The sequence below is a fragment of the Magallana gigas genome, chromosome 4 (assembly GCF_963853765.1).
Source record: "Magallana gigas chromosome 4, xbMagGiga1.1, whole genome shotgun sequence".
NCBI classification, from domain to species: Eukaryota; Metazoa; Mollusca; class Bivalvia; order Ostreida; family Ostreidae; genus Magallana; species Magallana gigas.
Genome location: NC_088856.1, coordinates 12,316,690 through 12,331,251, shown reverse-complemented (window position 1 = coordinate 12,331,251; position 14,562 = coordinate 12,316,690). Strand labels below are relative to the sequence as shown.

Genomic DNA, 14,562 nt, shown 5'->3' with positions numbered 1-14,562 from the left:
ACATCTAGTACAGAACAGATATGCTAAAAGTTTCCTGTAGTTTATTTTTCTAAAATTTGATATTTTGTTATTTGGAATGAAATATATAAATAGGTTAAATGTCGAAAAAAAATCCGATCTGACAATCTTTGTCCACATCGCTTCAGACCTGCAATTTGAATATGCTTTAAGTGGAGTAAAAAATTAAATAGTCATTGTTAGAATTTGCTATGCGAATAAGATTTTTTTTCAGATATTACAAATGTTTGTACTGTTGCTTGTACAGGGGACCTTTTTTGTTCGTTAGAGATTCTGAAATAAATTCCAACTGGTAATTTAAGGTAATTTCTGATGTATGTAAAAAGAGCACTTGTAAATCATCTATTTACACGAGACCTTTTTGTTCATTACAGATATTGAAATAATTCAAACTGGTAAGGTAATTTCTGATGTAATGTAAAAAGAGCACTTGTAAATCATCTATTTACACGAGACCTTTTGTTCATTACAGATACTGAAATAATTTATGGTAATTTCTGATGTAATGTAAATAGAGCACTTGTAAATCATCTATTTACACGAGACCTTTTTGTTCATTACAGATAATGAAATAATTCAAACAGGTACAGGTAAGGTACTTTCTGATGTAATGTAAAAAGAGCATTTGTAAATCATCTATTTACACGAAAATTTTTAATACTTAACAACCTTTAAATAGAAATTCTTATGTTTAAATTTAAATAAGATTTAGCAGTATGATTATTCATGACCCCGCAGTTAAAATGCATGTACATTAAAATAATGAAAATTTGACTGTAGGTTTGAAGATCAATTGAGGTTTTAGTGTATTTGACGGATATATGTGATAATTGATAAAAACCCTAAATGACGTCATCATATTTGACCTTTTGATAGGAACTTAAAATTTGATAGGCATAAAATCTGAACACTGGTTATGGTTGTTACCAAATTTTAGGCCTTTCCTATGGACAAAACATCAGTTACACAATTTTATACGATACAAGGCTGAATTGCACGAAAACCAAACAATCACCATTCAAATGTACTGTTTGTTTCGAAAGTATCAAAATACGTTCTACGTTGTTCTGCTTTGAGTAATTTATGGGTTTTGTTTATTTTCGTAAGACATTGGATTTAAATTAACCTTTATATAATATTACTCTATCATTCTGTGTTTTTGGAAAACAGAGAAATAACTAACACCACGAGTGTTATGTAGTACCTTAAACTGAATTAGAGTCTTTATATTTGTTGTATCTGCATCTCCCCTTCACGGTAAATGCAGTACTGCTCTTTTGCAGGGCAAATAGTTTAATGAAATTTGACGTAACGTAAATAATTTCATTTACGCCATTTAATCAACAACCTACTAAAATTTTGGCAAACCATATCAATTCGCCCTCCAAGAGAGCAGTACCGCAGCTATCGTGAAGGGGACTATATAACCTACTTTTTTTCCCATGCAAAAATCAAACAATAAAATCAACTATACCCATCACATTGATTAGACATTGTAAGTTGGAGATATAAATATTGATTTTAAAAAACATAAATTTAATTCTAAACATGCAATTAACCTTTTTAAAGAGTCGTTTCATTTATAATATACGTTTCATAGTAGGAGCTAAGCAATACACTTTTTTGACGAATTTATCATAACTACACTGCTTTTGTTTTCTTTTTTCCCTTTGATCAGAGGTATTAAACTCTATGAAATAAGGCGGACAGAAAGATGGCATATTTCTTAAATCGCAATTTTGCGTTCACACTTGCCATTCTGACAAATTTTAAAGCTGGACTGCAATTGAATACCACACTAGAACGTAAAAATACAAGTGCCCAACCAAATATTACATTAGAAGTCACAACCATTGAAAATGAAGACCAACTAACGAGGATCAAACAAACATACGGACAAAAAGACGAGATAACAACCATTCTTGAGAGTTTGTCGAATGATTGTAACACTACTGCATCAGCGGACCCACAACAGGGAACGGACCAACTAAGCACAAACTGTGTCACTACAGTTTTTAATTTGAATGAGAATTCAAGCAGTGAATTGTCATATGATGAAACAACTCAGAGAGCAACGTGGTATGAACAAAGTTTAAACAAGACAAACTCTTCTATGAACAACCCTTCTTTTATTGCTACTTTTTCACCAATCACCATCGCCGTGACCCTCATGTTATTTGGAATAATCGTTGTGATACTCAATTTAATAGTTACTGTTGTTGCTTATTCATCAAAAGAATTGCGTAGAAACATATACATTAATCTTGTACTAACACTTTCGGTGAACGATTTCCTTTACGGGTTATCCACACTTCTTACTGGTATGCGAATGTTGCCCTTTGATCTTTTCAGTCTTAGAGAGCTATGCATCTTTTCTGTAGTTATCTCTCCAGCCTGTTTAGTAGGGTCTTTATATCAGACTTTCATCATAAGTCTACATCGGCATCTTACTATTATAGGCTCGCCCTGGGGTAGAATACTATTTGAAGAGAAACGCCATTATGTCTGGTACGTTGGGGGTTGGATTATGATAGTTGCACCTTTGTCTATTTTGATTTCTCCAATGCGCAATGAAACCGATCATTTATGCGCAACTGACACAGTTTTTAAGGAAAATAAGAATATTGCAATGTTCATTGTTCTAGTCTTAGAATTTGTGTTCATATTGCTAACTGTCGTGTTTTATTTCTCGGCCATGTGTTGTCTTAAAAGAAATTATATGAATATGTCAACGGCTTCCAACACCGTTCTAGCAATTAGACAGAGGAAATTTTCTAAATCAATGAAATCAGTCAGCATTTTACTTCTTGTCATGCTTATTTTTTCGGGCCCGTTTCTAATGCGAAATCTTCTTGAAATGATTCAACCAATATCAAGACAAGTGTTATTTATAACATATATCTTAACAAACGTCAATTCTTTACTGAATCCTCTCATCTATTTCATCAACATTGTGGAGTTTAAGATGGTTTTAAAACGCCTTTGCTTTTAGTCTTCTGCGACTGGCAACGCAGCAAACGATAACGTATAATCACAGTTTCTACATGCAGAAAACAGTATAGTTGTTTCTTACTGATTTGTTTAATTTTATTTTTTGTATGCCATGTTCAAATTTAATAACAATTTGATGGTTGTGTTACGTACGGTTGGTTCTGAAAGCTTGCTTTTGTAGACCGTCCATGTATTATTGCTTTGTCTTGTTTTCTTGAACAAGTGACTTTGTTTAGTTTTAGTCAAACAATGATTTGGATACCAACCTCTTGAAGAGAATCCTTTTGGGTCCCTTTGTTGTCTTACGTTTAAAGAAATTTCTATGTGTTGAGATGTGCGTGCAACAATTAATGTTGTGCTTCATTATAGAGAACTCTATGTATGCTCGTTTTGTGTTCGTTTTTGTGTTCTTACATTGTAAATGAAAATGGGTGTATTCTGTGTTAAATTGTTGAAAATATGTTTTATGTTTTTATACAATTTATATCGTATCTTATTCCCCTTCTGTTAGACAATTAAAACCTGTCAAAAATGATAGACCGATGTTAAACAACAAAATTATTTTAAATAAGACCAATCATCATTTGCACTTTACTGGCTGGGGAAGATAGTGTCCTGAATCATTGATATAAATCTATTTCGGATTTCAGGGTTTTCCATTTTCAAATTTCAAAGCCATAATTTTTTAATTTTTGTTTTATTTATTCGTTAATTCATAAATATTTTTGTGCAGCATAGTTTGTTGTCTTATACTTTAGCTGATTGGGCCGATGTCTTAGGATGTAACTACTTCAAATACTTTAAAAAATCAATTGTACTAGATTGATTATACTAGAATTATAATTATTATACTAGAAAGCTGTAAACTTTCACAAATTCAGGCTAACCTTTTTTCACATATTAAGGAATATTTGTAGTAAATATTAAGTTGGTGGGTCTAAAAATCTAAAGCACATGCGTCATTAAAGCTGAAACAAAAACAACCAGACTGAAAAAATCACGCTGGCTCTGTTTGCACTGCATTAAATCGATGAGTAAAGGGGGTGTCCATGTTTAAAGATATCAACGTACCATTTTTAGTCATTAATAACAAGCTAAAGTAAATGATTTAGCATTAATTTAGCCTTACTTTGAGTTATTCAGCTTTTAACACGCTTAAGGGAGAACAGGACGTCGCAGTGTAAAATTATTCGTTATTAACATATAAAAGATGTCCTCTACAACATATATTATTTTCATGACTACTTCATGAGTACTTTCTTACCATGCAAGGGAGATATTTTGATAGGAATTGTTCCCCTTTTCTTTGTGTTTTAAATAGGTTATATTACCTATTCGAATAAGTGTTATTACCCGTTTGTACTTCTTAATAATTCTAAATAACGAAAGATCCCTCTTTTAAGACAATTCCTAAGAGACAAGTATGACGACCACCAAAGACAAAGACTGAAAAAAGTATTCAGATAAAAGTTTTGCTTATCGCAAAATAGATATAACATTGATTCTGAAAATAAAGTTTTATAGCGATATACAATACTATATCAGCTCAATAAACAAATATTAATAAATACTCGTACAGATCCTGAAAGCATTCATAGGAAAAAGTTTTAATAAAATTTGCAAACAAAATAGTTTGTGTACAATTCTATAACATTTATTGCCAAGGTCGGAGAGATGCCGCTTTTATTTTCCTCCTATATACCAAGAGCATCATCAGTAAATTATCAGAACAGAACACATATCAACTTTGCATTGGTCATGAGTACATGTATATAAGTTAAAAACGTTAAACCTTTTTAAAAGTTGTCGATTTTATCATAGTTCTTGTCACAACGATGTATATTGCAACAAATAATTATTTTTATGAGCTCAATACAGCTGTTCTAAAAACCTGCATAGCATATTTGCACTGTGTGAATACAGATGAATAATATCAGTTATTTTGTTCTATTACATTGAAAATCAAGAAGAGTGTTATACAAATATACAATAAATTATTTTTGTGTGCAACACATTCGACGAAAAATACATTATCTGCATACCATTCCAATCGATAGTCGGCGTTCGATACACTTGAACCTTCGAAACAAAGCTCAAAAACTTTTACTCTGTTTCTCCATAGAGAGACAGATCAGCAGAAATTCAAATTCTGAGCTGTTCGTTGATGGCTTAGAAACCTAAAAGCGTTACGAGATGTTCACGTATAATTGTGTCACAAACTTCTCTTAAATGATACTAATAGGTTGTCTGAATGTCAATATTATTTTTGTATTAATATTGTGAAAGTGAAGGCGGTGTATGGCAAGTTGCATCAATGCATTTCAATCTCAAAACATTATTTTTAGATGAAATAAAAAACCAAGTTGAGCCTGATTACTATGAATTTGGTTGTTTAGTACAAAATACAAATGCAGTTGTATATCTTTGTATATATTTCTGAATGTGTCCAAAAATGAAGAGGAATCGATGGTCGTGTTCATTTTTAGAGTAGTTTAATCCTCTTAAGAAGAAGTGCTCTTTATAAAAATAATAGGAAAAGGATCAAATTTTAAAGAAAATGTAATAAATGTTATATTTTAATTTTTTCTTTACTATATGCTAGCTTATGGGAAAAATATCATTTGTCAAATTTTAAGACAGGTCTTAATTTGTTGACCACCTAGCTTTCTAAAGCTATCGATACCAAATAAAAAACAAAAAGTTCTACATGTCAATATTTACTGTAATTACCGAGGAGCATTCTATGAAAGTCATTTTTATGGGCAGTAAGTTTAAGATGTAAGATAAACGTTATTTTTAGGTCTTGGCACTTTTGAATACTTTGTCTTTTATACTTTCTAGACTGTAGGCCTCTCTCCCTAGTGTAAACTCATTCTTTGCCAGATGTAGAGACTTTTATTTATGTTCTAAATGTGTGTCAATTATTTGATTAAAATTACCTGATTATTGTATTATATATGTTAACCAATGACCTCCAATTCTGAAGGTATCTTCTGTAGTCATTATTTATTAAATGCCAATTTCCTTATCAAAAGTGTGTTTGTTTTATTTTATGCTAGTTTAATGACAATCACATGCAATACAATCTGCTTTGGTAGGTTTCCAAAATTAAGGAATAATTTGAAGTATCATTATACATGGTAATCTTCAAACTATCTAAATTCATAGTATTTCCTCCCGTCTATATGGCTTTTTGGAACGTGTTTTGGAATGCATAAAAACATTGTAAAATATTTAACAAAAAAGATTAAAAGCAAAACATTAGAACTGTACTGAAACACAAGATTAAAAGCCAAGTTGCAGAAAAAAACATAAGCACAATTTAAATTTCGAAGATTGCTATCACAACTGATTTGACAATATCATTGTTAATATAAGCCTTAATTAAAACATAACATATAAAAGTTTTGGTTTATTGTATATATATATATATATATATATATATATATATATATATATATATATATATATATATATATATATATATATATATATATATATCACAGTAGTCAGTTACAGTAAAATTATCACCATAGGGTCGCTCTCTTCCCTATCCCAATAATATCAACATTTGTATGCGTCATCTGAAATGGTACACTAAATGTTGAGTAGTCAATATATCTTAATGAAACTTGGAATATATGTTAATTACATCTACATTAATAATATTTAGGCGTTCAATAATTTTTTAAAGGTCATTTGAATTTTTTTGCTTTCTCATCCCCCCTTTTCTGAAGTTTAGGACTTTATATCTCAAAAACGGTAAGAGATAGAAAGTTGTTTTAGCTGACAATTTTGTACAGCAAGACAAGATGCATCTAATTCTAAAAGTTGAACATTCTAATATAAACCCTAAACAAAGTATTGCGTTTTAATCAATTTTTACATTTTTCCTTGTAAAAACCGGAAGTACCGGAACTAAAAGTCAAAAACTTTACATTCCATAGATAATAATAAAAAGACAAAAACAATGGGTCTTTTCGACCGAAAGTCGAAAAGCCCTAATTAAAAGTCAGGAACATAACTTCATGTCGCACTTTAATGTGGCAATTTGACCATACAAATTCCTACACCCATCACCAACTTACCACTTATTGTGACTTTACTGTGATTGCATGATGTTCTCTATTTAAGTACATGGCATGGTATTATACATAAAAGGAAAAAATACAAACGCCAAAAATAAATTGGTGGTATTCAGATAATTTTTCTCAGCAAAACATGACCGTCATAGCTTTTGGATGAAGAATGGGAAAGAGGAAAGTGCGAATGATGCTATGTTACAGATACGACATTTACAACTTATACAGTCTTCGTATATAACTGTATTTAGGAACAACGAAATAATCGAATAATAATCTATGGAAAGGGAACTTTAAAATAATTTTGAGAATTGGTATTTAAATTTAAAAAAAAAACAATGTATGGAGCTGTCAACTTCATATTCAAATTAACGGAAAAACCCCAACTCAATTAACCCTTATAGACTATCGTATTTCTAAGCGTAGCTTGGAAGAGAAAGGGTTAAGTTTGTGATATCTAAGAAACGAGTTCAAGACTTTTTTGAAATGCATTTATTTCTAACCATGTAGGTATGTATATCAAATATAACTCCAATAATTATGTTTACTCTCCTTAAATTGATCAAACTCAATATGATAATCTTTTATCATATCTCTGTTTGATTTTCTTATTAGGAGGTTTGATTGTGTCAACACAAAGACATGCAAATTGTGTTTTTATTGAAATAAAACCTCATAGTTAATACTTTCACTTTGGGTTTTCCTCAAGGTGAAAAACCACGATGTATTTCTTCTATAGAAAATGAAACACATTGATTGGGTAATATATTTACTTTTCGTGTAATTACTAAATAATTAAATTTTAGGCATCCGCATAAAGTATACCTATCGTACAACATCTTGAAGAGTCAGTGACAATTTGAAAAGTAATGTTTTGTGTCTAAGTAAACGCTACCTAATTGGTTTAATAATTGATAACACAGTTATAGCACCTCTATGCGATTTGTTTACGTTAACTTTATGGTGAAAAAGTCAATATACGTATAACTCAAAATTGGCGACTCAAATCAATTTAGTGTATATTACAATATATTCACTCCCGTTTTATTTTCGCCCACTTTGTCCTCGCTGTCTACCGGCGAATTTAAGACTGAGCTAATTCAAAATTTCCCATTAAATATCTATTTTCGTACAAATGTGTGTGATTGGCAATGACGGGGCGAAACCATTTGCAAATGTAGAAGGGCAAAAATAATACGGGGCGAAATAACCGTATTTACAGAGGACTTTCAAAAAGTTACATAACGCTGTTAGAAAATTGGTTATTTTTTGGAAAAAATTTGTTTCGGGAATGACAGTGTATAACTATGAAAAATTATTCTTGCTGAGAATGATAGAAAATGAAGCCACATCGTTGGTTAATATAGGAGTAGCCATAATTAAAGATATCCCATATAGGACAGAGGGAACAGATGAACGTATACATTGTATAATTATTGAAACACAAATCCTGTTTGGAAAAAAACTGCAGCGTGTCCTCTATCATCAATTTCTTTAAGCTGTGGGTGACAAAGTACATCGAATGCGACACTTGATATCCATTCCACGATTAACTAACGAACACACAGCCTCTTAGCAAGACTAATCACCCACAAATAAAGTCTACCTTTGTACTGACTGATTACGATAACTGTTAATCAGCATCGTAATCAATCAGTATACAATCTGATTATTACTGGGAAAACATATCTTTTTCATACAGGTATTTAGAGTTCCGGCAAATAACAGGGCTGTAGATTGTATACAAAAAATAAATTACAGCACTACACATAATGTCGATCAACCGCACCTATTGTTTTACAGGGGAGATAACGTGACACATTGCAACATATTCCCCTGCATAATGGCCAACAAAACTCACTGTGTTTTTTATCGCCGAAAAAAAAATGTGAACTTTGTCTGCCCATTAGGCTTTTCACATAGAAAGATTAAATTTTTACCTATTGAATTATTCTTGATTTTAAAATGGGGCTACATAAACTGAATGTAATTAGGTAAAATATTAGATAGTGATACAATTGCATTTCTATGCAAAGGACATTCAAAATTAAAGAAAGAACCTCCCCGAAATAAAAAACTTTCAAGACTATTTGCAACTAACAGATGCCAACTCACAATGGCTTTAGTAACCTGTTTTGAATTTCTTAGAAGAGAAAACTAGAGGGCTTTCAAACCAACAGTAGCATCTCTGAAATTCCATCCTAGAGACCTAGATAATCCACTGCATAATAAAATCGACGAAAAAAAAAATTTCAGTTTTAAAACAACAAAACTAGAAGATTACACAAAGACAAAGCACAGATAGCAAAATTAAAACATTTACTTCAATATCACAACATACATGGTGTACATGTACTGATAAAATCAAGCGAATAGTTGTTGGCAACGTCTTGGGTAACCTTAGTCGTCCGGACCTGGTGGTCTTCATTAGTTACAACATATATTCGTGATCAACTGGCAGTCACTCGGGACTATCAGCGTATCCCCAGGGTGGGTCACTCATAACACTTACCTGTGTGCTCGACCCTAGATCATCACTTAATCTACAGGATCGTCAAGGCAAGGTAAGAAACAAAGAAGTGTAGTGAAGAAAAGGACAGATGCATGCACTCTGTATAACTTTGTAATGTTTCATGTGTGGTTTTGAAACTTACATGTAACTTTAGAGCTTTTAATGTAGGAAAATAGTTTATTTTTATTTAAAAGTTTTCGAAGACAAATGTAGTGGATGATCATATGAAGGTTTATAAGACAAGCCATTCCTAGACATATATCTTTCAGGATCTAGATCTTTACGGAATACAAGAAAACAAACATAATCCTTAATTTCAAAAAAATATTCCTTGTAGATATAGTTAGTAAGCTATCTCAACAACAGCAAACAGGCAAAAGATTAACTGCTTCACTGTAAGATTGAAATAAAAAATTAACACAACTATGCTGATACGTTCTTAAATTTTGTGAATAGTTTAAACAATTCGTTGTTCGTGAAATCACATGAAACTAACTGATGTCTTTCAGTGCATTTCTAGATTGTTAAACACCATCAATATCACTTTCTTTGTCACCTATTAAAATCCGAGAAAGTATTGTTAGTTTGATTCAAACTTTACCTCTTGTGAGTCTTTATGAGACATGTATTGTAAGTAAGAATTTTAAATTAACATGAAGTTGCAAACAAATCATTGTGCGATGTTTTCAATAATTCAATCCCTAAGATTGGCCGGCGTTCTGTAACTCAGACAAAAAGAGCACAGACAATCACCTGTTGTACACTGATGAAACAGTTTTTGATCTTTAAAGAAAAAAATGCATACCATAAAAGTGTATGCAATCATTGTTTAAATTATTGAGCTTATTTTCAACAATTTTTAGTATCTACAGTTTTACTACAGTTTTACTTAGGAAAAATCTTTACAGACAATATAGAACTATAGTAAGTAAATTTCGCCTTTGTGAATATTAATAAAAATATATATATATGATTTGAATTGCGCGTAGTTTAATATGAAGTCTAAAATACTTGAATGATTCAAAATTAAGTTAAACGTCATGCACTGCAAGCGCACTTAAAATTTACATTGCAATTTATTCTATAAAACATTAATGACACTGCAAACGTAAACAGAGAGAGTGTCTTTGATGGAATTGTTCTCATTAATTACTGGTGTATGTTCTATTAGGTTTCCACCTATATTTTATTGCAAAAATTACCAAAATGAAATTACATTGAAACTCAAACGACGTGGAATAGAAAAAAACTATATTCCAATCTTTTTTCAGATGATCTTGGGAAACGGTAAGGCGTTGTTCGTATACCTTTTCACCCTTGTATGTTTGGCGAAGAAAAGTGTGGCCTTCGTCTGCAATAAGCATGCTTTGGTCTGTGAAACATCTCTAGAAATTACCAGTCAATTGACAATGTTTCATGAAACAGAAAAAGCTGTTTTCCCAGAGAACGGAAATTTATATCGTTATGATGTTACAAACACAACTACTGCCACACCAATAAATATTGAGGAGGTTATTACAGCAGATGGATGGGAAAAACAAAGGGTTGTAGTGGTAGCAAATGGAACTCTTCCGGGTCCAACCATCACTGCATACGAAGATCAAATCCTTGTGATACACGTCATAAACAGACTATATTCCGATACTGTATCGATGCATTGGCATGGACTACCTCAAAAAGAAACACCGTACATGGATGGGGTAAGTTTTGTGACCCAATGCCCGATAAACCCGGGACAGACGTTTACGTACAAATTCAGAGCCAGTCCAAAGGGAACTTATTGGTATCATTCTCACGCTGGGGCACAGAGGGCAAAGGGTCTGTATGGTGCCCTTATTATCAGAGAACACAATCACCCTCCCATTGTTCGGGGTGTGTCAGAAGACTTCATCATGCAAGTTCAGGACTGGAATCATGACTATGACGTAGACCAGGCGTTTCTGTATTCCGATGCTGGGGTCTTCTTGAATAGACGAGAAATCAAACCTTCCATTGCATTAGATGGGTCCAAATTCAGCCTCTGGTACGCTCAATCCGCTTTAATAAACGGAAAGGGGAGATACTACTACGACCCAAACTCTGGAGCACATAACGAGGCACCGCTGGAGATTTTTGAGGTTGAGCAAAACAGAACTTATAGATTTCGATTGATAAATGCTGCTGCGATGTATCCATACAGAATATCCATCGACAACCATCCATTGACGGTTGTTGCTAGCGACGGATTTTATATAAAACCTTTAGAGGTAGAGTCAGTCATAGTACATCCTGGAGAGCGGTTCGACTTTCTCATACACGCTAACGAAAGCATTACAAACTATATGATTAGAGGGCACACGTTAGAACGTAACAGACGCACTATTGCTGAAGCAGTGTTGCATTACAAAGGAGCAGAGGAAAAGTTTGTAAGGATAGATTCTAACAGACAAAAATGTCTTCAAACACACAAATGTTTGGTATTGAATTGTCCATTTAGATTCTATCCAAATGAAGAGAATATTGAATGTATTACGATGGGAGAGGTCAGAAGCGATGTATCAAATAGTTTTCCAAATGCTTCATTAAGTCACCTTCGGGAATACTTTCTTAATTTTGCATTCCCAGGACCAGAATATACCCCTGACTCAATAAATGGAATGGAGTTCACTTTCCCCACCGTCTCGGCAATATCTCAACCAACAGACATATCAAACCAGTGCCATAACAAAGATTGCGGGGAACAAAAGGTTTGCTCGTGTACACACAGCATTGATTTGAATTACAATGACGCAATTCATTTTGTGCTTTTAAATATGGGAAAAGGAAAGGGTTGGTCCCATCCAATTCATTTGCACGGGCATTCCTTTGAAGTTCTGAAAATGGGCTACGGGAACTACAACTCAACATCGGGTGAGTTTATTTCACAAAATGCAGACATTGACTGCCGAGGTGGCACCACACAAGAAAAAAGCTTTTGCAACAGTGCATCATGGAAGGATCCAACATGGAAACATGGGAACGTACCAGGTCTTAACGTTGTGGATCCACCTAAGAAGGACACTGTTATCGTTCCTAGCGGTGGTTATGTGGTGGTAAGAATCACGGCCGATAACCCCGGGTTGTGGCTCCTTCACTGCCATATCCAGCTTCATTCGGCTGACGGAATGTCCATTCTTCTGAATGAATCTTTCTCCAGATTACCCCCCGTTCCAGAAGGTTTTCCAAAATGTGGAAATTTTGGAAACGATGGTAACTATAGCAATGTATACAATGTAGTTCTTTAAAAAGTGGATTATTTTTATCAACAGTTTTGGGCATCAATTATAAAAATCAGCGTTTAACTATAAATTCACAGTAATAAAAAAAGAGTAAAGTATCTGAATTTTCTTCCAGGGACTCATTCGAAGAGAACAGAAAAAGAACAATATGACAAAGACATTATAAAGGAAACAATAAGAAAAGAGAAAAGTAAGTCTCCTCTCTCTCTCTCTCTTTCTCTCTCTCTCTCTCTCTCTCTCTCTCTCTCTCTCTCTCTCTCTCTCTCTGATGTAAAGACCTATCTTATTTTATTCATTTAAACAGATGAATGTCTTGATGCTATACACTACTGCTCAGAAATTAAAGATGTCTGTGTCAACGTCCACCTTAATGATGTTCGAAACACGGGATGTAGAAAGTTTTGTGGTCTCTGTTCAGGTATTTGCTAGCTGCAATAATGTAGCCCTCTCCCGATTTTTTTTTTTTTTTTGAGAGAGGGCTACAAATCCATAGGATCTCCGTAATGGTGCAAGTGCGGGAGTGATTCACTCCCGCAACAATTTCGTCTCAAATCGTTTATAAATGACAATAACATTTGCATTTCTTACCTGTACTCAAACGTTGTAGATGTCTATGGCACAAATAAATTATAGTCCATATATCGGTTATTTTTTGTGTATGTCAACAATGAAAGTTGAATTTGTCCGCCATGTTTACTGACCTTGACCGGTTTTATTTTGGGACAGCCAATGAGAATTCAGGAGCGGATCTTGAACTGAATATAGGAATTCCCCTATTTTAAACATAATTAAGGCGGTAAATATGAATTTTCCATTATATACCATTTCCCAAAATGATGTTTTAGTGATATAATGAGGTAATATTGATTATTTACACTGACATTCACGTTATCAAGCCCATCAAAACTCCAAGCGTACATCCCATAAAATCACGCGAGAACTGTCATGGCTGCTGAAAAAGATGACTGGTAAACATGCTGATGTGTTTTATCTGGTTTTGATTTATATACGGTTAATTTGTTCAACCTGAATTAAAAAATCATTTTATCTAAAGGAAGTCAAATATAAAATCTATCTTTTCAGACCGAAGTCAGTCGCATTAAAAAATTAATTTTGCACCATTACGGAGATCCTGTGGAATTGTAGCCCTCTCCAGTAAACATCAGATATAAAAAATCGGAGAGGGCTATATTATTGCAGCTAGGTATTTGCATGCAAAATCACCAGAGGCTTTTTAATGTTGATCCTGTTTTTATATATATGTAGTATATTAATCAGTTTTTTGTTATTTTTTCAAGGTTCCGCACCCGTTGCTCCGCAAACTTACAAAAGTGTTATTCGTACTGATCCGTACCTGGTTCCTTGGCTTCAGAACGGCATTTGGAACTGAGAATCTGATATACGCCATTTTGTCACTCTGTATTATGCGTTGACAATTGATTATATATAATAAAACCTTTACTTTAAAGCAAACAAATTTGTATTATATGCCTCAGTCTTTTTAAAATCAAAATCTTATTCAAGTACCTATTCCATCGGCACACACGTAAATACTTGCTTTGGTGATAAACATGAATAATGGTAGTCTTCCGTATAACCATTTCTATGTGAGGGTTATAAATACATGTAATAATTCTTATAGGATATCTCAGTTAGAATATCAGCCAGTTGTCTTCTAACCAGATATCAAATATCTCAGTAA

The 14,562-nt window shown here is 33.0% G+C and overlaps 1 protein-coding gene across 1 annotated transcript; it reads left to right on the top strand.

The window, feature by feature from the left end:
- Window positions 1-9,520: 9,520 nt before the first annotated feature.
- LOC105319408 (uncharacterized) lies at window positions 9,521-14,562 on the top strand. The gene is made up of 5 exons (XM_011416942.4): window positions 9,521-9,655; window positions 10,875-12,831; window positions 12,976-13,050; window positions 13,165-13,278; window positions 14,159-14,562. Exons 2-5 carry the CDS (start codon window positions 10,875-10,877, stop codon window positions 14,248-14,250), a joined length of 2,238 nt encoding a protein of 745 aa, XP_011415244.4. The 5' UTR covers window positions 9,521-9,655; the 3' UTR covers window positions 14,251-14,562.